The 24,863-nt window shown below is 41.8% G+C and overlaps 1 protein-coding gene across 1 annotated transcript in view; it reads left to right on the top strand.

Moving 5' to 3' along the window:
• Nucleotides 1-5,219: 5,219 nt before the first annotated feature.
• ITGA4 (integrin subunit alpha 4) overlaps nt 5,220-24,863 on the top strand; it is a 40,429-nt gene continuing 20,785 nt past the window's right edge. The window contains 15 exon segments of the mRNA XM_049798962.1: nt 5,220-5,252; nt 5,254-5,355; nt 5,358-5,456; nt 5,459-5,793; nt 5,890-6,011; nt 12,962-13,068; nt 13,167-13,296; nt 14,747-14,814; nt 15,463-15,592; nt 19,125-19,210; nt 19,542-19,601; nt 19,694-19,831; nt 20,859-20,970; nt 24,273-24,367; nt 24,738-24,828. Of these exon segments, the coding sequence (XP_049654919.1) occupies nt 5,220-5,252; nt 5,254-5,355; nt 5,358-5,456; nt 5,459-5,793; nt 5,890-6,011; nt 12,962-13,068; nt 13,167-13,296; nt 14,747-14,814; nt 15,463-15,592; nt 19,125-19,210; nt 19,542-19,601; nt 19,694-19,831; nt 20,859-20,970; nt 24,273-24,367; nt 24,738-24,828 (1,708 nt within the window).

The following is a 24,863-nucleotide window of genomic DNA, read 5'->3' as shown; positions in this document are numbered from 1 at the left end:
TATGGATTCTGTTCCATCCCCATTGCACCCAATCTCTTCAGCAGACATGTGGAACCTATGGAAGAATAAAAATATGTAAAAACTAGAAACTCGCAATATCAAGAAAATGTCAGGAATTTTTTTGTGGAGATAGTAATATGTTGAAATGGAAATTAATTGCATGAAAGGGTCAATTTAAAGAAATTATTCATTTTGAAAAAAAATGAAAACTAAATAATTTTTTATGTTGAAATTCTCTGAACATACTTATTTGCTTTTCACGTCAAAATAACTGTATCAAACAAAAAATATTTGTTTTAAAAGCTGAAAATAATGAAAAATCCTCCAACTGTGCTGATCCAGACTTTTGCAATAGAAGACACAGAGATGACATATGAAAACACTCTTTGTTTCAATTTGAGATGGGAAAGTTTCAAAAGCTCAGCAATTCCTTTGGGATGGGAAGAGAGGTTACTGCCCAGCTCCACTCAAAACTAATTATTTATGGTTGGATCTGACCTTGCAACTCAAAAATCTGAGACAAAATTCTAAGAAAGAAAAAGGATATGCAATGCATTAATTGCACATACATATATAATGATTAATTTCCAGTCTTACCTATCTGTAAATCAGAATGCAGTCATTAGTTAAGCTGTTGTTAACTCTAATGATCTATTGTTTGCTTCTCATAGTCAGGTTGCCATAGTCATTGTCTGTATGATACCATTATAAGCTTAAATATTGGAAAGCTCTTTTGGAAAGCCTGTCTTTACTTCACCCACACAAGTGTTCAGGGGAAGAAAAAAATTCTTTACAGTATTTCCTAAAAAGACATCACGTGAGTGTGAAGACATTATTTGCTGATTAAATGAAAAGCTTCTTCCTCTTTAACTGATTCTAACTGAAATTCTGATCTCCAAAGAGAACATAAGCAAAATGATAAAAATTAAGACCCTTGCTAATATTAGCTGCTGTTTGGTGCCTCAGACATCTGTGCTTAATTATACTTGTCAGTGGACAATATATCCTCTTCATGCAAGCTCACATATATCTTACAGCAGAGGGAAGATGAAGTTTCTTGAAGAGAATCTTAGGGGTAAGTGTAACAGTATATTTGCCTTCTATAATTTCTCAGATGACAGCATATGGCCCACTGCCATTGTTGGGGGCGGGGGGGGGGGGGGGGGGGCGCTTACAGAAAATCAAGATGTAGTTCTGGTCTGACCAAAACCCTAGATTTTCCATGTTTCAGTGAATTACAAAGGTTTAGAAAATTTCAATTTGAAATACCAATATTTACATACTTAATTTCAAAATGAAACTTTCAACTCTTTCTAATTAGGAACAGGAAATCAGCCTCCAATTGTTTTTATTTCTAATTGAGAGTAGATTTGGAGATGCTCTTCAATAAGCAGTGGTAGGCTTCCATGACACAAAGGAGACCAAAGGAGCTGAAAGCAGGCATATGCAGGAAGATTTTTAGGAACGTGTGCTTTCGCTTGTATTTGCAACACAGTGAAGCGTTTGTGATCAGTTACCCAACCAACATCAGCCCATACACAGGGCTTAATTTAATACAAATGCCTTCCAAGTTAGGGAATCAAAAAGGGACTAGTACTGGTTACGCAGAAGAATGCTAATGACAGTCATTCAGAACAAGTATGTTCTTCCTGCAGTGATTTTCTTTCCTTTCTTCTCACCAGCAGTGGGATGTATTACAGGTAAGCAATGTTGACAGAGTGATTAAAGACTCAAACCATTGCTTTTCCCAAATTGAACAGCTATGGGGAAAGCCAGGTTTTTTTCTTTCCAGTGACTTCCTTTCATACCCCTTCCAAAAGCAAAAACTAACATATGAAAATCTCAGCAGAAGTTACTGCCTCATAACTGCATTTGAAATATTAAATCTTGAAAGACCATATATGATCCTATAAAGAACTGTATGGTCACCTTGTTCACATGATGTTGTGTGTTGCCATTTATGGCACCAGTAAATCTGGTTTACTCTAATATAGCTCTTTTTAAGCTGGACCCGTCACACATAGGCAGCAGAGCATTTGGACCAAGATCCCTGAACTCCAGCAGGAGATCAAAGCTGGGGAAAGGGATTTCTGCTTCCATTTTGAGGTAGATGTGTAGGCTTTAACTTTGCACACTCTTGCTACTTCTTCTAGAAAGTTAAGGCTGTTGCCTGAGAAAGCTCCTAAAGCTGCAGGAGCAGCTTAAACCACCTCACGAATACAACCAGTACAACTGGCCAGCCACACAACATATGCACTGCAAATCTGATCCAGGTTTGGGGGTTTTGCTGGGTTATTTTTAACCCAGATCACTTCTCTGATCTGGTTCACTGCTCAGACACAGAACAGTATCAGTGTAACGGAGGCAGCAGTATAACTCAAGAATGAGCAGCAAGAGATGAGGACAGTCAGATGAAGTGCCTGCATCTGCTATAAAAAATGTTTGCCAAACTGTGGATTAATATACTTTCTCACTTAACAAACCATCCCAATAGCTCCTCTGAAATTGCCTTAGATGGTGAGCCAATGTCAAGCAGAAGAGCAAGTCACTGTGATATTTTTCTTCTAGAGTTGCTAACTCACAAAGGAGTATGGGAGATGTGCTGTCCAGATGGCATAGTGGCAAGATGTTTTGGGAAGAATTTCTTTTTATTATTTCAAGATAACAAAATATATAAAAATACATATTTTCTTTATAAATACGGGTTCTTGGCTTCCAGTGCTAGTTCCACTTTTTCTGCAAGTTCTCCTAATCCCTAATAAAACTCAAGTTCTCTCTCAATTACAACATTTTGTCAGTTTTGTGTTGATTTTGCTCTCTGCCTGGTCGTGCACCTGATTGGTACGAAAAACCTCAAATATTTCTCAAAATATGGATTTCTCACAGTCCAGTGGATTTATGTTCCACTTATTTCATTGATGCCTGGTGGATCATGATCACATCTACTCTAGCACAGTGTAGGAGACAACAGACACGTTTCCTCCTGACAGGTGAGGTACAGTACGGTTCTCATCTGCATCACATAAGCAGCTATTTATGTGCCAATAACTGAATCCCACAGCTTTACAATCTACCTTTTCCTGTCAGCTAGGATCCCCGCCACAAGCTCAATGCCCTCTTTAGCAGTCCAAGGGCCAGTAGACTGGTGGGTCCGTAAAGTCCCTAAAACCTTCAGCAGTATCTCTCTTTCCCCAAATCTCCTCCCCCCCCCCCCCCCCCCCCCAATATTGGTCTCAGGAGACTGCAACTTGTCCCTGAGGGTTAGGGTGGGGTTCTGTTAGAAATACAGCTGCCAAGAGATTGCTCAGACACAGTCCCATGGCTCCTGCATCACCCATTCGCAAAATGGCAAGACTGAAGATAGGTCTTGAGGGAGAGCAGAAAGAACGGAGATGTTTAGGACATAAATTTGTAAGCGAAAAGGAGTCTGGGAAACTGCTCCCTTCTCCGCCCTCCAAGGGATGGAGCTTTGTGTCCGTTTTTGTGAATAAGAAATGAACACAGGAATTGTAATGATCTCTTGGAGAAAGGCCTGAAAGTCCCCCAAAAATGGCAAAGTGGTTAGGGCGGTGGTGAAACAATGTTATGATTCCCACCAACTAAACCACAATTTAGCATTTCAGTTTTGAATCATGCTTGGTTTGCTGCTTTCAGAATGATGGTGAAAACTTCTTGACTGGTAGAAATGCAGATTCACAGCTGCTGTTGATTGTTGTAACTCCTTTGATGTCAGAAGTTGGAAGAAAGATGAATAGCAGCTGAGGAGCTGTTTAACTCCTTTACACGAAATAGTCGCTGCTCCACATCAGTGTGATCCAGGGAAGCCCTCTGATGGTTCTAGAGATGAGGACTTAAAAAAAGATACACTGCTGACTGACTGACAAACGTCAGATCTTGCAACATGCTGATCTCATCCCAGGAGCAGCACATCTGCATGCACTTAGGATGACAAGGTGTATCACTTCTGTGTTGCCTCAGCATCCTGCTCTAGTAGTTGCTCAGCATTTTGCAGAAGTGTTAAGCTTCCCGCATTTCCACCAACTGGATGGAAATGAAAGGGATTTTTATTCCAAGAAGCGTAAAATGCTGTGTTCTGAATTTTTATTAGGGGATGGTACTCTACTATCTCACAGTTATTTCTGATGTGTATAATATTCGATAGTTGAAATGATACTGGATTTGTCTTCCAGATATGGTAAGTAATCTTTGTCACTAAACTTTTCATTTTGAAGAAGTGCTTATGTTCTTGTTCCTCTGGCTCAAAATACTGTTATACATAGATTATCCGCATACATGGATTATTAGAGCAGCAGGGAAGCCCTGCCATTCAAGTGACTTGAGTGAGGCAAGGTTTGTAGGTAGAAGTAACAGCCTTGATTTCCGTAGGCACACTATTCAGTAAAAGCTAAATCAAGAGTCAGTGACTGACTTCTGAAAACACACACAGTAAAGCTCCTCAGTAAGATCAAGGGAGCCTTTTCCCAGGCCCGCTAAATACCAGATCTCTTGCATGATACTCAGGTTTTTCTTTGTTCCCATGCTGTCTGGAGGAATGGCTGGTAACTTTGTCAGCAACTGAAGAACTGAACGGGAATGTGAGAAAGTTAGTCTAAACTGTAAAAGAAGTGATGGGACGGTTGTTCTGATTTCATCCCATGCAGAAGGAAGAAGTCATCAGCACGGGTAGGCTGGGCTCAGGACTGTCCTCTGCTGCTAGGGCACTGGTTTCAGGACTCAAATACGCCCACGCCCGGGGGGCATGTGGGCAAGGAAGGCCCCCTCAGTGCAATGACGGTGCGGGAAGGCTTACAGAACAGGGGTAGTGGGATTGTTTTTCGAAATCTGAAAGGAAAACGCCAGCCTCAACGCACAGTTCCCCACCCCCCCCCCCCCCCCCCGAAGATGGGTCTGCGCTTGGCTGGAGCTCCCCGGCTGGTGCTCAGGGGAGACGGGCTCCGGGAGCAGGAAACCGAACTAACCGGGCCCGGGCGCTTCAGGGGCAGCTGGGGCGGGAAAGTCGGCGGGGAGTTCTTGGGAAAAGCCCGCTGGCTCTCCCTTCGTCCTCTGCCGCCAAAACGCTCGCCACCTCCTCCGGGCCGCCCGCCGGCAGCTCCCCCGCGCCGCCCTCCGGGCAGGTGTACCGCGGCTGAGGTGAGGTGAGGTGAGGAGAGGGGAGCCGGGCCGAGCCCCTCGCTGCCTCGCCGGGGGCGGGGGTCGGGATGGCGGCGTCCCACAGGGCCGTGCCCTGCCCTGCCCGGGGATACGGAGCCGTCCCGCGGGCCGTGCCCCTTCCGCAGCACCCCCGTAGGCGCGGACGGGGCGGGGAGAAACCCGACCCCCGGCGCCTGGGAAGGGAGAGGGGGTCTGCCGCTGCGCGGGAGGAAGCGGCGCGGCCGAGCGACTCCTCCGCCGTCCGGAGGGGACGCCCCCACCCCGGCCAGCGCGGGGGCCGCCTGGCCCGGCCCGGCCCGGGCCCAGCCCGCCGGTGGCGGAGGCAGCGCAGGGCGCGGGCTGCCGCCGTCCCGGGGCGGGGCGGGGCAGGGCGGGGGCGCGGAGCGAGGCGGGAAGCCGGCGCCGGGCGCCCGTCTGCCTGCGGCCGGCCGGAGCCATGCGGAGCTGCGGGAGGGCGAGGGGGGCTGCGGGCTGGGCCGCCCCGCTGCTCCTGCTGTGGCAGTGCCTGCCGACGGCGCGGGCCTACAACCTGGACACCCAGCACCCGCTGCTCTTCCGGGGGGGCAACGGGACCCTCTTCGGGTACTCGGTTCTCCTGCACGGCCACGGCGAGGAGCGATGGTGAGTCGTCCCCCCGCGGGGGCCCGCTCCGCCGGTCGCGCCTTCTCCCGGCTCCGCCGGCCGCGGCCCCTCACGCTGCCCGTCTCTGCCCCGCAGGCTCGTGGCGGGCGCCCCGCGGGCCAGCTGGCCCGCCAACAGCTCGGTGGCCAACCCCGGGGCCATTTTCCGGTGCCGGATCGGGAGGAACCCCCGCGGGCGGTGCGAGCAGCTCCAGCTGGGTGAGTTGGCGGCGGGGCGCGGGCGGGGAGACCCCGGCGCTGGGCCCCGGAGGGGCCGGGCTGGGCGGCGGCGGCGGCGGCGGGGCCCGGGCTGGGCGGCGGGAGGCAGGGGCGTCCCCGGCGGCGGCACGGCACGGGACGGGACGGGACGGTGGGTGCCCGGGTGCCCGCTCGCCCTGCGCGCCCGGCGGCTCCCCTGCCGCTGTCCGCAAGGCAACGGGCTGCGGGCCGTTTCTCCTGCGTCCTTTCTGGATTCAGCTGCCGCCTGCCCTTGGCCACAGGGCGAGATCAGCGCTATTGCCGAAGAGCAGGAACGGTGGCACTTTTCCCCCGTAGACAGAACGAAGTGCACCAAAGCCTGATGTAGGGATCGCGTGTGACAGCTCCCGTTCCCGCAGTTTTCTTTCGCACTTTTCAGCACCCGGTTCAAAAGCCTCGTGACAGTTTCGGTCCGTCTCTCGTACTTTTCGGCAGAAAGCTGCTCCAGCTTTCAGAGCAGAGGGCAAGCGTAATCAGCTCGGAGGTGGGGGGTGGAAGTCTGTGCCTACATTGTCTTTTCTTCTGCAAAGCCTTCCCTTTGTAGAAACCACCCCGAAGTAACTCGGAACCACAGTCATCTTGCACCTGGGTTCTCCTTGCTTGCAGATGCGTTGAAAAATTGAGTTTCAGGGGACCAAAGCTATTTTTGACTGAATCGGTTTTTCCAGGCCCTACATTTAACCTGATGCCTCCCTACCTCCCCAGTCCCCATGCTTGGGAGATGTAACGATGCACTTATCCAACTTCCAAGTGTTTTGATGCTTGTCAAAAAGGAGAACGCTTTGCAATGGGTTACCGTGAATACACGCAAATTGCTTTGGGCTCTGTCCTTGTCCCCCTTGCATACAGTACCATTCATTCTATCCCTACGCTATGCATAGAAAGCTTCCTGAACTTTCTCTTCTGCTGTGACCGAGACCATCCGATCCGTTAAAACTATAAGCTTGCCGCCCATTAAGGATAAGCGCGGGAAAGGGTTTTCAAAATATTTGAAACCAATGAAAGTGATAGCGCACCATGAACTGATGGGCTTTCAGGGCAGAACGCAGCATTCTGTGACAAAAATGTTAAAACGATTATTTCTCTACACATCTATGCATAACGCCTAGAACTGATGGGTTCTATCCATTTTGTTTGTACAGATAGAAATAAGAGTTATTTTTTGCAACTAAGCTACAAAAACCTAAGGTACTATGGTGGTGCTTTATTTGTAGCCACGTAAGGAAAAGACAAGCAGTCACTCGTACAAGGAACTGCTGTTAAACTTATTCCAGCTGAAGTAGTTCTTTTTTTTTTTTTTTTTTTTTTTGAGTAATTTCATTCCAATACTAGATCTATTGAAAAATGGCACGTAACAAAAAGCTTTTTTCTCCAACTGCTTGTTTGTAAGGAGAGGCTTGCAAAAGTCAAAGTAGTCAACTAAAGTGCTGAAATAGCATATGCTAAGAGGCAATAAACCCCTACTCCTGGTTTGGAGGTAAAAATAGTCCTTCACTGTGTGGAGGAAGGAAAGGAGGGGAAGGGTAGAAAGTTTCAGGTTCTCTGAAAACTACATATACCTGCAGTACTTTCTGACTTACTCATTTAGCCAGTGAAGAGACAAAAGCTCTAATGAAGTAATTTGATGGGCTTTTCGTTAGTACCTTAGGGGATTCTAAATTAAATTATGCACAGGTGAATGAAAAAGTTTATGTGGTTCCAAAGGCTTAATTTAACACACCTTCTATGCCTGGGTTTAGAGGCCACAGGTTAGGCAATGGTGTTCACTGTCTTGTCCTGCACTTTTAAAAACAGTGATACCGCAAGAGATTTTTGCAAAATGTTTGTTTCCCTTAGTGCTAGATGACGTCTTTACATCACTAAGGTATGTCTACAGTATTTCTGAAGTTAAATAGATACTGAAAAGAAGTGCTCCATTGTAAAACAGGTCAATGAAGAAGCCAAAGGCCGCTGTGGTGCATGGGATGTAAATGAAGTAGGATGGTATTTGAGGCTCGTTAAGCCTCTGCTGTCCTGCCGAGCCGGTCACAGAAACGCACAAGGGAACTTGCAATTGCAAAGCTGAACTTAATTATCTCTTGTCTAACTCGTTCAGGCTGTCAGCAACTTTTGGGCATAATGGTTTTATCAACGCTATGGCTTTCAGTCAGTGACCTCCTCGTCATTCTTCTGCTCGGATTCTTGCCAGTGACAAGTTTGGGTTCTGATCTCGTAGAATGGGGTAATTTCCTTTGAAAAATGTGCAGGGATATATTACATTGCTGGGACAGGCAAATTGAGAAATGGCTATTTCTATCTTTCTCTTAAATACTTGAATTCACGTTTCTTTCAGTAAAAGAATCTTTGAGGTAATGTTTGTAATTATGAGTCATAGAAATGTAGAGGTGACAACAGGCATTAGAAGTGGGTTTTTCCAAATGTTGGGCCTCTGTAATAAATGGATGTGAATTACTTAGAGACATAAATATGTTAAAACACTTTGTTGCTATTTTTCACTAACGTAGCTTTGAAACTGGCATAACTAATTAACAAAGGATTCATGCACAACTAGGAAGCCTCTGATCGTACAAAACTGCTGTTGTATTTTTTTATGTCACACGTTCCTATTTGCTTCTTCAGTAGAGAAAGAGTTGCTGGGAATAGTCCTGTGCTGCAGTCATCCCAGCACCTGGAAATAACTCATCCAGGCATACTTTAGAGAACTCTGATGTTGTTCAAGGTGTTGCAGGGACCTGGGCTGGTTTAAGAGCCAAGAGGTGCTGTGACATACACTGCTATGAGATGCACTAGCAAATCTTTGTCTTCCCAGCCCCTTGCTGGCACTTTTAAATCTCTCTCTGATTGCTGAATAGAGGAGTAATGTTCTTAGAGTTTCTTTTCTAGAAAGTTCTAGTACTTCTGTCAATGTTGTCAAGTATTCTAGACTGCTTATTTATGATTTAAGTTAGATGCAGAGGCTTGTAATTAAGCTCTAGGCACAAATATAAAATACAGTGCTTCAAGTTTATTATTTGGAGCACTTAAGTGTCCATCTTCTACCAGTTTTCTAGTCTTCTGAATTTCAAAACCTTGCCCACATCAGTTTGTGGTAGTCGTAGATTATTGCAGAGGAACTTGCACAAAGTTCTTTAGGTATTTTGACATTTTGGACTAGTAAAGCATTATAGAAATTCTTTAACAAAATTGCTCTCAGATTTGAAACGGAGTGATTCGTTGGCTAAAAATACAGGAAACAAGTAATACAATTTGCCTTCTAGTCTAAGGAAAAAAAAAGTTTTAACTACAAATGTACACAGTAAATTCAGTGCACATTGTTTAACATAAGGCCAGAAAGCTCTGCCTGCAGTTTCAGTCTTCCACCATTCCTTTAAGTCCCTGCTACAATTAACCTATGAACAAATTGCCCTCTAGCTCCCCCAGCTGAATCCTTACAATGGAAAAGTGAACAGTTAATGGTTTTCCCAAAAGGCTGACCTGTGTTTGTTCAATTTCAGTAAGTTTTGCCTTTTGATAGTTTGGCTTTTTGATCTCACTTGTATTGCTCATACCGTGCCAGTGATCTCCTTTGAAATAGCCATACTATTCCAAGGAAAGCAGGACCTTCTGGACCTAGGTCTGTTACAGAGTTACAGAAACAGCTGGCACTTAACTAAAATGTTTTGGGTAGAAGTGGTTTGAGGGATGTAAGAGGGATAGGACCTATCAAATCTGTGAAAAGAGAAAAGATTACTGTGGATGAATGAAAGAAGAGTCTGTTGAGGCCCTGACATCTAGGAGCAGGATATCAAAGGCTTGTTGTCTTTGCAGTAGACTTCGTAGTTTTAATCAATTAGCAATAGGACCAGAGGCGTTCTGGTTGGATAAAAAGGATCATGGGAAGCTGTTGGGCATGGAAAGCACTGGAGCAAGTTACATAAAACTGGTTTCTCAGATGACATTGCAAACATCTGTGTTAGAGTCCTTGAGGCCAAAGCTAGAAGTGGCTTTATAAGTTGTGACCTTATTTGTATGTGACTGTGATGTTTCTGTGGATGCGTGCAGCAGGGATTATAGCAGAAGTGTATCTTCCAGCTGTGTAATGTACACAGGCTGGGCAATTACTTATCTCTCGGTGACTTTATGACAGCGCGTGCTCCTTTTCCCTGAGGCAACCAAGCTGCCGTGTCCTCGTGAGTTTATGCAGTGCTGCTCTGTTGCTTGTGCAGAATATAGCATTTTCTTTTCTCATTTGATAAAGCTTTTATAATGTCATTGCCTGAGTAGGGGCTCATCATGGTGTCTGGGATGTCAAGCTCACTACTTCTCTTGTCCACAAAGGCCTATTGTCTTCAAGGTGGTTGAATACTTGCCAGTCAGAGAAAGAGAGACTTAAGACAGCAGGTCAGCAGAGGGCCAAAGTGAACCTGAATCAAGAACATATGGTGGAGCCAAGCAAAAGCGGAATACAATCCAATGAGCATGAAAGAATCGTGGTGCTTTTTCTTATCACAGACCTCTGAAGTAGGCACAGGAATGAAGTGCTGAGATGAGCGAAACTTCCTTTTACCTCTCACGTCATCATTATCTTGTCTTGTTTGACTTATTGATAAAAAAGTCTCAGAAAGCCTCTTGAGATCTAAATTTATGACACTGGTCTTCTTCCATTTCCTGCAAATCCACATATGCTATAAAGCAAGTCCCAGGTAAGTCATTGTCATAAAAGGATGGAAAACATTGCTAGAAGGGAGTTATCAGAAGTGCCTTTTGTGATTTAAAGGAGGATTAATTCTTACACATGGGAGTGTAATGGAATTTTGTTTTCTGAGGAGATTTCAATCAGATTAGTGTGTCCTATAATTCATGCAAAGCATAGAAATGTCTCCCTTGGGAAGTGAGGAGTTCTAAATGACATAACTCTAAAATTAAATTCCAAAACTAAATCCCAAACTTGTGTCTGAAAATGGTATATATTCAGTATGTGGAAGTTCATGTCGCTGACATTAGCCAAGTAGGAGAATTCAGAAGCTTATCTCTTAAACCTCCGTAACTGACAACGTGCAGAAAAATCAACTTCTTTTTAGCAGATTTTTGAAGTAATGCATTTTACTTCGTGCTTGTCTTGGAGTAAGAGCCCACATTTGTTAATTACCATTCCTCAGGTGACCTACAGGAGTTATTAAATTACAGTAACATAAAATCTCTTGGCCCAAAGACAATTGAATGTGTTGTTATTGTGAGTGCTGAGGCACTTGGGAGAGGAAGTAGTAAAGAAGAGATGAAGGAGGGCCAGATGCCTCTTGACCCTGTGAAGGGTGTTATTTTTCAAAGAAGGTAGAGTATAGTTGTGGTGCGCAGGGTGCATCATCCTCTCTGCAGTATGGTGAGGGGTTCTGGACTGCAGTACCCTGGTCTCTCTATCTAAGCAGGAAGAAAGTGTGAAGTTTGGAAAAAGAAGTGGGGAGGTAGTACAGAAGTAGAAGAAATCAGGGCTCCAGCAGTTTCTTCAGACAAATGTCAATTGCTAGGCCTGTCACAAAACAGTAGGGAACAAGCTCTGAAATAAGGATGGTTGTTGGGTTTTATTCCTACTAATGTTTCTCCTGACATTTTCTTACCACGTGAAAAAGAATTATTTGGATTCCTCTAATCTGGTATTTTCTCTTTTAAAAGTCCATGCCATCCTAGGTATAAAATCGTTTAAGTCAGTGTTGGTTGTGAGAATGTATGTAGCAAAGCCCACAGTTATTCATCTTTCTCCTGGCTAGGTACCGGACTAGGTGCATCCATTTATTCTATTTCCATACTTAATCAATATTGTGCAGTTGTATATTCTGTAAAAGGAATGTAACAAGTCCACTAAATTAGGAGTGTATTTATTTAAACTCTCTAGTGCATTGGACAGTAATAAATTTCAGCTCTGGTGCCACCACAGTTTGGGGGGTGGGGGGGAGTTGATTTTTTTTTTTTTTTTTTTTCTTTCCTCCTGTCAAACAATGTCCCCGGTACTCTGTGATCTGTATTGGCGCCCTCTTCTGGGTAACTAACCCCCTTAAACCTCAAAAGTTTTGGGTTCACCAGTAACTGCATTGAATCTGGGGAAGTCTTAAAAATTATGCAAAAGAGCTTGTTCAAATGACGTGTTTCCTTACTTTATAAGAAGTGGGTTTTTTCATAAACTGTGTCATGCTGATGCATAGAAAATAGTGGTTCAGTAATTTGTTAATGATTATTCATATGAATGTTTTGCAAATGAAAAGCTTGCTTTATATAACTTAGAATACTTTCAGATGTGTAGCTTCTCCTTACCATGGGTACCACTACTGCTTTCTTGAAGGAAGCAAATATTTGCTGACTTGGCAACACTGTAGCCTTTTGGGGGCTACTGCTAAATAATTGCAACAGTATAAGGAGTACACAGGACATGCATACATAATGATCTGACATCCCCAATAGAGACTGCAGTTATTCACCCTTTATTTGATAGCCATTTGCTATAGAGATAATTTTAAGGTCTGCTACGAACAGATATGTGGTTGGAGAGATGCTTGCTTTAGGTTAGAGTTTAGGTAGCGCTCACGGGTATTACTTGTGTTTCTTACGAACTTTTAGGCTGAAGAACACTTGCAAAGCCAGGCCTTCATCAGATTGAGTATAATGTCACTTTCTATCTTAATTTCAATAACGACGGAGAAGCCAATCGTCACTGCCAACCTATCATGTTCAGAACCAGTTATGCTCCCTTTGGCTACATGCAATTGTACCTTTGTTCAAGAAGAAAGCAAAAAGTCTCGATGGCCTGTGTAAGACAGAGCTTAGATCCATCAAACCTGATTTACTGCAGTCTCCCCATAGAGTTCTTGGGCGCTCCTGATACCCACCATGTAGCCCTTCAGCTTCTCCCCCTGTTCAGAGCATTGGTCTTTGTGTCCTAGGAAACCCCAATGGAGAACGCTGTGGGAAGACTTGTTTGGAAGAGCGTGATAATCAGTGGCTGGGTGTCAGCTTGTCGAGGCAGCCAAAAGAAAATGGATCTATCATTGTATGTATTAACTGCTAGAGCTGCCTGTCTGTTTGTCAGACTGCCTTCACCTTTCTTATGCTTCTGTGTCAAATATCATGTTTGTTTTTTATCCATAGGCTTGTGGACATAGGTGGAAAAATATCTTTTACATAAAAAATGAACACAAACTCCCATACGGTATTTGTTTTGCCATCTCTTCTGATTTTCGAACTGAACTGAGCAGAAGAATATGCCCATGCTATATAGGTAAGCAGAATGCTTGGGGCCTTTTTAGGGAAGGGTAACATACATAATTGCATGGTGCAGAGTTTGTGAAGAGCCTGTGTTGCTCTGAGCAGGCTTTCTGCAGCCAAAGGTTTGAAGATTGAGTGCTGATGATATGAGCCCATATGATTTAAATTTGTTAGCAAGATGTTTGTCACTTCAAAGAAAAGCTGCTTTCAAAAGGCAAAAAAAAATAGTTTAAATAGGGTGTCAAAATGCTTCTTCCTTGGGCTGGATCACTGAAGGGTGTGTGCTCCTCAAAAATAGGCCAGTAGAGGACATCTTTCCTTCCTTACTCTGTCATTTGCTTGCTCTGCTCAGGAGAGTGTCCCACAGCAGAGCAGCAGTAATACCTGCAAGTGATTGTTGCTCTCTGGTCCTTAGCCTTTGATAGAAAGCTGCTGTGGTTCCTTGACACAGTGTGTGTCCCTGCTCCTAACTTGCCTCCTGCCAAGGCCACTGCTGTGGCATGAGGCCTTCAGTGGTCTTTCCTCAGAGGACTTCAGTAGAATAAGAGTCAAGACCTGAAGCTATCAAAGGAGTCCATCCCTGCCTTCCCTTTCATACCTACCTCCCATCCAGGAGAAAGATTTCGTGACCCTGCCCCTTGCCAATGCAAGGAAGAGCCGACAACCTGGCCTTTCTGTGCAGACCAGTAGAGTAGAGTAATGTCATCAAATGTCCCACTGCTGGCTTTGGAGACTGTTATGAGCATTGGTGAAATCATGTTTTTATCTTTGGTGACTTTTAAAGTGAACAAATCTATGGATGAGATGAAGGGAACCCTTGTGGACATAGATGGAAAAATATCTTTTACATAAAAAATGAACACAAACTCCCATTTGGTATTTGTTTTGCTGTCTCTTCTGACTTTCAAACTGAATTGAGCAGAAGACTATGCCCATGCTATATGGGTAAGCAGAAGGGAGGCAGTTAGCAAAAAAATGCAGGAAAACAGCTGGGGGAGTTGGATGTAAAGACAACCGCTAAGGATGATTGATACCAGTATGCCTAAAGTAGCCATAACACAAGCCCTTTAGAGCACTAGTGGAGCATCAGGGCAACTCCTGTCAATCAGATTACACCTGAATTATAGAGTGGAAGAGAAGAGTTAAGCTTATCTAGCTGTGCTGCTCAATTTGTGCTATTTCATTCATGGAACAATTCAAAAAGTATAGCCTTTCAAGTCACAATATTTCAAAGGCAGCTGTGATCAAGTGATATGTAGTGCTTTGGGTTTGTTACAATACTATATTGAAGGTAAAGGCTATATAGTGGAAACCAGTGTTTTTAGTTTTATTACAGAACTGAAAACCAACGTTGTTTTGGTTTGGGGTTTTTTTAACTTCACTCAACTTCTGTTGAAGACCTCATAACAAATCCTGAAACTACATGCTTTTCATCCTTTTTCATGTTTCTTGCCCATTCCCAGATCATGTGCGAAAGTTTGGAGAAAACCATGGGTCATGCCAGGCTGGAATGTCTAGTTTTTACATTGAGGTGTGTATTAAAGATCCCAAACTTCTCTCTATACATATACTTACTTATATGTATACATACATAAAAGTGTATATGTAAATGCAAACATTAAAACTGTCTTTTATTGTGGGAGGGAAAAATCAGGCTGTTCTCATTTCTTTTTAATTGAATCTTGATAAGACTTGCATGATAATTCCCAACTAATACTTTTACACCTTACTAAACCCAAAGATAGTTTTCATCTGGAAAAAGAGCATGAATATAAGAGTATGAAGTTTTAATATTCTTTTTAAAGTAATCTGTTTGATGTAACATTAACAGTAATAATGCTTACCTTCTTGCTTTACAGAGTAATATTCTGTATTATTTCATCTCCATTTCACCCTAAGATTATGATTTCTAAAAAACTCTGTTGAGAAGAGAACATCCTGTTTGTTGCTCTCTTTTAAGTTGTTCAAAGCTCAAAGTTTTTAATAACTGTATTTTTAGAATGTCTGAAAAAATGTTGTCTCTGATCTGGTGGTAATCCCCCAGTACTGAGCCAGATGCATCTTTGGTAGTATTTCACTGAATTCGCAGGAGATCTAAAGAAAAGCATTTGACTTGTTTTGCTTATTTTCATGAACAGTAAAATATAAATAACATGGCTTTGTTTTATTTTTCTTTTAGGACTTAATTATAATGGGAGCCCCTGGATCATTTTATTGGACTGGTTCTGTTTTTGTATACAATACAACTGCAAATACAATCCATGCTTATACAGATTCAAATAACCAAGTGAAATTTGGCAGTTATCTAGGTACTTAAAAATACTTAATACTTTGCAAAAATATAAGCCAAAGAATTAGCTAAATAGCTGATTTTGAAGTGTGTGCACAGTGTTTATCAGTGCTTTCTTTATTAATGCTGTGACAGTTCTAAAGATGTGTTCCTATTTCTTTAAATATTATTTAATTATAAGGCTTCCTTTCCTCTCTGTACTTTTTACATGGAAACTTTTCAAACATTTGATTTCTGTTTTTACCATCTCTCCACTCATTTTCTATAATTTCTTGATTTAGAAGGTAAAGATATGCAATGGTGGAAGGTAACGATTAGCAATGGTTTGCACTTCACTGTTAATTCTGAAATGCTGCCAAGGGCTTTCATGGCAAAAGACATAATGATTTCACATATAACAGAAATATGAAAAGTTTGTTACAGTGAAAGCTGCAAGGAAACGGGTCTTAATTGCATTGTCGTAAGGGGAAGTATGCTACGACCTTAAGAGACAGACTTGCCTCCAATTGTGATTCCCCCCCCACCCCCCCTTCCCAACCATCCATATCTTGGTCTGGATACATGGGAAGGCAAACCTTATCTACGAATGTCTGCAAAGCAAGCCATGAAGCTCCTACTCATGTACCTATATCCAAGTAATTAGTTGAATTTAGTGTTAGAATTTGTAGGGGTTTATGCCAAGAACCATCAGCGCTTCGGTTTTCTCACTATACACTAAGTAAAGCTCATCTGTCCTTCCTGAACTCCTGAGCAAGAATATTTTTGCCTGTGATCGTTGGTTTTTTGCATTTTCCCATTCATAGATCCGGTTCATGTGGATAAGCATTTCCTGTTTCTGATTTCGTTCTTCTGACAATAGGAAGCAGGCATACATTATGAAATAACTATTATGAAATACAAAGTGGCCAACACTTCAGAATTCAGCCTTGCAAAGACTGCAGTTGGGCTCTATGGGAAAGTCAAGCAAAAGAGATGCTGGATGGTAACAGGTGATCAGATACCCAGATCACTATGGTTAACCAGTAATGTCTCTAACCTTACATAGGACAAATGAAAAACTTCAGAGAACGCTTGGTCCAACTTTCCAATAACAATCAGCAGAAAAAAATATTGCACCTGTCTGGGGAGGGGAAAAAAAGCTCATTCCAGATTTCTGCTCCTACACGTACAAGTGTGAGAATTTCTGCAGTGAATGAGTCAAATCATTGATAGCCAAAAGCCATATACAGGCAAACAGGTAAAAGCTTGCATAAGGACTGTGCTGGAGAGGGTACAGGGAAGGCCCTCCTGCACGTGTGTGGTCTGTCCTAGTTCCCTTGGCCATCCAGGACCTGAGATCAGCTGGAGTTTGCTTCACAAATACTTCTCCAGTGACCTGGTGAAACTGTAACAGCCAGCACGCTGGCTTGGCAGAGCCGTGTGTCCTCTAAACTTGCCCTTTCTACAGGAAAGTGAAGAAAGGTACCATTAGCTCATCTGTGCATCTCTACAGTAGCAGCTATGATAAATCTTAAATTTTGCATTGTTCCACGCTGCTTAAACGTCCACTTCGTTCCTTCATAATAATACATAATGTGTTTGAAAGAGTGTAAAGGTGCTTTCCTTCCCCTCCCTCAGCTTCTGTTCTATCCCATCTTTGGAATTGTTTAAGGCCAAAATCTATTTAGGGTTAATTCTGTTACCAAAGATTTTTTTTCTTTTTTTAAGTCTGAATTTGTTTCTCCCTTAAATAATAAACAAAAATATCCTTACTAAGTGGTGGAAGTATCTTGTGACCAGAGTGTAATTCAAGCACATGACTAGACATAATTGTCTACTTACACTATCCTTCTGGCAGGGACCGAGAATTTGGCTTTTTTATTTACATTTTTCATTAAACTGTCAAAGAATAATAATTAACAAATTGGAGATTGCAGGAAGAGTGTGCATAGGTATCATAACATTTTCTGTAAGTTGGAAGAAACAAAGCTGTTTAAGTACCAGACAATTTAAAGAAACAAGGAAGTTAGAAAAGCTGGTAGTACATAACTTGTGTTAGTATTTCCTTGACTACTTCAGAGTATCTTGGAAATTAACAACTGACTTTTTTAAAAGGAATTAGATAAGTCAGTCTTTCAAATCAGCTGGGCCTGATGCAAGAGTAACCTTAGGCACTTAAAAAACTGCCTTAAAGAAATTACAAGGTAGTAGTTTCTTTTAGGAATCTGAGAATGGTAAATGTCATTTCAGAAAACTGAAAAACTGTAGTAATGGTAGAGGAGGCAATTCTGGGGTTGGAAATAAAATTTCATTTGACTATGCCTTTAAATTTAAAGGGTCAGTTGTGATTTCCTCCCCCCCCACCCAAACAGTTTAACACAATAAAAATTAGCACTATCTGATTACTGTACTTTTTTGGGGGTGTGCTTGGCTTTTTGGTGGGTTTTTTTGTTGAGGTTTTGTTTTGTTTTTTAAAAAAAGTTCATTAGAATTACCTATGTTTATACTTCAGCAAAACAAAAATAACTAGAAAAATAAAGGTCAGAGGAGGTAAATTAAGGTTCATCCATTTAAGCTTAATTTTTTGTTGAATAAGTAAAAACTAGGTGTTGACCTTTAAATGGTAAATTTCCTTGTTCACATCTTTTAGCTTAAAATATGAAAAGAAAAATCTGGCTTAATGAGAGCTTGAATTCTAGACAGTTATCTTCATAGAGGAAAAATTTACGGCTTGTTCTCATCTGATGCAAAATTTTTCCATTTTCTCTGCATGCTGTGAAAATCAACAGTCATTCAGTAAATGCAAGGGTAGCAGAATATGTTACCTGTATTCCGTCATCATGTATTCTGGAAAGAGCAAGGATGACTTGTACAGCTACAGGTTAAGGCGTTAGCCTTCAATTTGCAATTCTGTGGCTGGAAGCCTGCGCCAAGATACAGTCCTGTTTGTTAAGAGCTGTCTCCACATATAGCAACACTTTGTTACATAGATTCATTTACAAAAGTGGATGCAATGTTTTCTTATTACAGAATCAAACTTTTGCTCCAATTTGTTCCTGACGTTTTCCTATGCGTATGTCCACAGTGCTCTGTGTGTGCATGTGTGTATATATGTGCACATGCATATAAGTAGTACTACATTTCATTTTTCTGCAGTCCAGTTACAACAGTAGTCAAAGAGTAACAACTTAATCAAGTGTTTCCACGTTGCACTGTATGGACTTTTGATCATTTTTATTTGTATTACAATATGGAGTCACTGAACAATTGCAGAATATGTATTAACAGAAGGTGTTTGCAATTTATTTTATTAGTTTGTAAAGTATGGCAGATAATTGGGATCTTGGCAAGAAAGGAGTGTTTCTGACACTTGTTTCTGCTTGCTGGAACTTACTATTTGTATTGCTTATTTTCAAGAACTTTCTTTTCTGTTTTCATTGCTAACTTGCATGAGGTCTGAATGTCAGACTCGGTAATTTGTGGTCTGGACAGCTTTTATACATCCTGCTCCCTTTTTTTTTTTTTCTTTATATAGCATTTCCAGTATTGAATAGTGTATTTCTAATTTACAGGATACTCTGTTGGAGCCGGACATTTTCTGACATCAGCCAGTATAGAAGTAATTGGAGGGGCTCCCCAGCAGGAGCAGACTGGTAAAGTAAGAGATTGCCTATACTATTGGTTTGAAGAATATACCCCCACATACCCACCCATGATTTTCCAATTTAGATTGACACATTAAAGACAAGTATCAGATCGATAGGATTTCTCACAGGGAGAAAAATCAAAGAAGGAATGAGGGAAGATAGTGTAGATAACATTGCTGTGAAATATGGTGTTAAAGAAAGGTACAGATAGGAAATAGTAAATAGATGTATCTTGTGATATTGTGTGTTGCTTTGCTGATTCTCTAGCACATGCTGTAGAGAAAGCACAGGGAAGTGTTTCAGATTACTGTTTGCTGAACTCATATTTTTGTTTTGTTTCAGGCATACATTTTTAGCATTGAGAAGCAACTAAATATTCTATTTGAACTAAGGGGTAAAAAGGTAAATCTTTCATACTACTTTACTGCACCTTAGAACTTCTAGCACATCTTCCATAAAATTCACAAATAATGGGATTTCTTGTTTGCACACAGCTTGGTTCTTACTTTGGAGCTGCAGTTTGTGCTGTGGACCTGAATTCAGATGGCCTCTCAGACTTGCTAGTTGGTGCTCCAATGCAAAGTACCATCAGAGAAGAAGGAAGGGTTTATGTCTATATCAATTCAGGTTCTGTAAGTATTTTCTCTTAAAAACACATGGTAACACAGTCATTCTAGTATAACAAGCTAAGAAGAAGAGATTTCCTCTCTCTTGTCACATAATATTTCAGGATATAGGATAAACAAGTCTAGAACTGCAACGACAATCCCAGCAGGGTTGTGTAGCACACCTGCAAAGGCTAGCTGTATAAGCTGTAATGCATTGTTACTTACGCTAGTGTTAGAACTGAGGACAGACTAGTTTTGTTTCACAGTAACTTTGGGTGGTGATAGCATGCCACTACAGCCTCTCTGCAAGCTCTTCTCCATTACCATGCTTACCACTGAAGTGGCATGTGAAGAGCAACTTAATTAGCACTTCAGAAACAAACAAGGAATGAAAAATTTGCATGCAGTTAGTGGCATCGGTCAGGAAAGAGACTGGTAGTTCTCAATTTGGCAAATAAAGTAACTGGACAGATCATGGATTAGAATTAGCTTCCTTTTATTCTTTTTAAGGATCAGAAGTGAAAGTATAGTCGCTATTTTTGGTGTGCTTTTGAATTCATCTGGCTTTGTAAATTTTATCTTCATATCTTATTTCCCTTACTTCCTGTCCACACTAATACATATTTACTCTCTTATGCTTGCAGTTAACATTTTCTTAACATGTTTTCCTCAAACAGAACTAAGTCACTCCAGGATACCTACAACTAAGGCACACGCAACAGCTCTGAAGCAGCTACCATTTACTACTTTTTTTAGCAAACACAGTTTTCTCAGAGCAGTAAGCCCCTCTATTCTGAGATAAGCTTGCTGCTGTTTACAGGTATTTGCTATGGGAACACATTGCTGTTCTCTTTCTTAAAGAACAACTTTCCTATTCTTTATTATTCTTACATTAAATACTGTTAAATATCTTTGATAATGCTCACTTCCACACCAAGGACTTCAGTAGGATTATGTATTGGCATCCAAGGCAGTTTTAACATTTTGAGTAATATTCCAGGTCACCTGGAAGAAGCTCTGTTAATGTTCCATCGACTCTGTTTTCCTTCAGGAGGCAAGGATGGTAGAACTGAACATGGAGCTCAGCGGTAGTGACTCATATGCAGCCAGGTTTGGAGAGTCCATAGCCAATCTAGGAGACATAGATAATGATGGTTTTGAAGGTAAGTATATAAAGAAAACCGCTCGGGCTTAATGCTCTCTGAGCAGTGGACTGTCACGATAAACAGGAGGATTATGGAAGTCTGAGAAGACTTTCAGTTGGTGACTTGACCTTTCTTTTCTAGGCCACTGATTTGAAATATAGCTGTCTGGCTGTCATTGATGTGTAGTACCAAGAGATTAGGTTCTGTCACTTTAATAAAGAACATGAGCATAAGGTGATAGCATAGTCTGTAACTCTGGGTGCTGGACCTCAAGTGGAATCCCTAATCCTGTTTTAGACATCTGAAGCAACAGCTGGGGAACAATCTGGCAATTTTGTAACTTCATAAATAAAAATTATGCATTGAGTCAAGATCTGCTTCTTTGTCACCAATAGGAAGTACTAAACACATGGGGATATCGAAAACAATGTGCAAGCTGGGAGACTATTGCAGGACTACTTCCTAGTCAGGCCCTCAGGTGACTCATGAATTGCCTAGCATGGGCTCCCAGTGGACGGCAAACACAGGGAAGGACTTCGATGACCATGCCCCAGTAGTGAATTCAAAATGTTAATGGGGCTCTGAGGGAGCTTTTTCTTCCTGTTGTCTATACAGGAAGACCAGTTTCAGGCACATAAAGCTAGATGCCTAAACAGAAACTGAGAATATCCTCCCTTCCTTCCCCACCACCCGGGCTGAAACACCCTCTCCAAATATGATATGTGCTGAAGTTTCCATTGATGCTCAGGTAGAACCTGCTCAGAGGGAAGAGCCGTTCAGTCTCCAGACTTACGTCTAACTTCTGTAACAAACATAAAAGTAATAGACATTGAAAAGAGAATGCCATGTGAAAGTTATAGATAAAAGGTATTTTAGTTATAGAAAACAGATGAAAGGATGTAAGATATGTTAAAACATCTAGAATGACTCTCATGGCCGCCTACTTACCTTCTGCTTCCAGTCAGGCTGCCTAAAATGTATTTGCTATAGAAAGCTCCATAGTCTACTGCTCTCAGCTTCTTTCCTTCCAAGGGCATTCACTAGCTGTTTAGGTAGCCTGCAAAAACACAGCTGACTGGGAGGCCTTCAGCTAGACTATAGACAAGCAGAGGGCACCTGGCCCAGGGACTTCATTCATTTTGTCATGGTTTCAAACAAATAGGAATAACCAGTATTCCTGCCTGAAAAACTGGCACGTGCTCCCCTCCAGCAGAAGGACAGGCACAATAGGCTGTGTAGGGACAGGATAAAAAAACAACAGGTGCTTTCTACTGTTCAAAAATTTATAAAAGGTTTCAATTTTTTCATCATTAAAACTTGGACTTATGCAGGGACCTAATATCCTTTATGCAAAAACTGTTAGCTTTTTCTGGGCTGTATCTTTACCAAGTCCACGTCTTTCTTCACATTTCTGAATTACCCTTGTTATTTGCAGTTACGATCCAGGGTTCTCCTTTCACTCTTCCCTTTGTCTTATGTTCTTGGTCCTGTTCCAGAACCTGCAAAGCTTGGAACAGTCATTTTCTTCTTATCTTGTCTCCTTTTCCTGAAAGTAGTCTCGTCTCCCCCCGCCCCCATTTGGTACCTGTTCCTCAAACTCTTGTTAAATTTTGTTTCTCCTGTTTTGCATTACCTTCACAATTTTATACACAAGTTTCAGGTTTTGCCCAAAAACATTTGCAAACTGCAAAGGAGAACCGTATCCAAATGTAGGGCTGGAGAACAGAGAAGTAAAATCAAATTAATAGCAGCATAGCAAAGTAGATGTATGACACAGAATACAATGTAAAACGGGCATCCTAAAACTGCACGGGGAGGTGAAGCAAACAAGTGGATTAGCTTTTGAAGGGAGCAAAAACATTGAAAAGAAAAAGTGGAGGCAATATTGAGAGTGGCAGTAGGAAAAAAATTTCGTAAGAAGAACAGCTGGAAGCAAAATGTGAAGAGAAATAGGGTGTTAGAAACCATTTGTCTGTAGTAAGTAATAAAAAGCACAGCAGAGCCAACTTCTTCAATGATCTAAACCATCAGTATCAGCCCTGTGAAGATAATGGTGTGCACGTTGGTGTACAATCTGACCTCCTCAAGAACATACGCATAATTTTAATTAGCACAGCTTGGCTGTCCTATTTTCATCTCACCAGTAGAGAGATGTAACATATTTTGTGTGTTTTACTCACCAAAGTATGGATTCAATCACAGAACTGTTCAGTAAAACCAAATCGTCAGAGCTTTGTTTTAATTGTGATATTGGTTTGTTGCAGCATACAGTATTTCTGATTTGCAGATAGTTCAGTTTTGCATATTTGTGAATGAAAGTTCACAGTTATTCTTAGTGACTTTCAAGATGATGTAATTCATCTTCCTCCCTCCCTCCCCTTTTTGATTAACAACCTCTGGCTATTTGAACCATGGGGCTTTTTGGTAAGTGTTGCCTCTTGGGAGGCAAGGTGACCCGGTTCGGAGAAGACACGACGGCAAACATACAGGCCGTTCGGGCTAGTCACACATCAACACCAATGTGGTGGATGGCGAAAAGCGCTTATTTCCCGTTCTGCTTCCTTATATAGCCACGGTGGGCTTGTGTCATCACTGAGCTGCTATTGGTTAACGTAACTGGAGGGCGTGGGGCCCTCTCTTTCCGTACATCGCGAAATCTTCCGATCGGGTTACCTGTCTAACCACAGGTAAGGGCTGTTGAGGGTGGGTTGGCTGGTTTGTTTCTTATGTGTTGCCACACCCCTCTGGGGTTAAATCATCTAGGCATAAAATATACCACTTTGTACAAACCAGCTACCTTCATTTCCCAGTTAAATTCCTGTTCAAGCCTGTTATCAGCTGTTAAGTACATCTCATAGAAAAATAAATGGTTCATTTCAGGCAGCGTAGTAAGAGTACCTCTTGCGTTTCAGTGATTTAATCCATGTGGGAATAGCAGAGTGCAGGAAAATTATCATGGTTCCATGAATACAACGCTGCTTTTTTTTTTTTTTTAAAGACCATGATAATTTTGGCTATTCTCCGTGATAACCTCTTAAACTCTTATTTGTCAAATTCAGTATTGGAAGGAATAGACTTTGTCTTGAACAAAACGGCTGTAGTTGGCCCTTGTTTTCCAGAAACATAGTACTTAGGCAGAGTCAGATTGCTGAGCTGGTCTGTATTGTTTCCATTTGCTTTATATCTATCTTCAGCACTCCTTTTGAATTCAGTCAAATAAATTTGGTCTGGCATTGCATGCATCATGATTTGGATTTGTTTAACTCTTCCCTGTTCATGTTTCCTAGTCAACTGATTATTGTTAAATTGTTTGTCCACAGATGTAGCAATTGGGGCTCCACAAGAAGATAATCTAAAAGGGGTTATTTATATATACAATGGCAGGGAAGATGGCATAACACCATCATTTTCACAGGTAAGCTTTTTCAATGAAAAATAATCAATCCAGAAAAACCTTAAGTTTAAATTTGAGAGGGTTTTTCCTTCATTTAACACTCAGATCATCTGAGGTACTTTAAAAGACTTCAGAAATGTTTTACATAGTCTGTGATTTCCAGCCATAATGTAATCTGTAACAGAAAAATAAATTGTTTTGGAGGCCTCAAGGTTTATGGGATACAACATTTGCAGTAACTGAGCAATATTACCTTCGGAGGTCTACTTCCACAGGTAAGCGTGTCACTGCCTTCAGCCTCAGGATGGTTGTGCTAACATTTTTCATTGGAAATTTCAAAGATTAGCTTTCCAAGAATAATTTTCTCTTCTTGGTTTTTTTTTCTCCTCAGAGAATACAAGGACATGAAGTCAGTAATTCTTTAAGCATGTTTGGACAATCCATAGCAAGTGGCATCGATGCAGATAACAATGGTTATCAAGGTGAATTAAACAATTTTGTTTATTTCTCATTTTTA

Source organism: Accipiter gentilis, chromosome 1 (assembly GCF_929443795.1).
Source record: "Accipiter gentilis chromosome 1, bAccGen1.1, whole genome shotgun sequence".
NCBI lineage: Eukaryota > Metazoa > Chordata > Aves > Accipitriformes > Accipitridae > Astur > Astur gentilis.
This window is presented reverse-complemented; position numbering and strand designations above follow the sequence as displayed.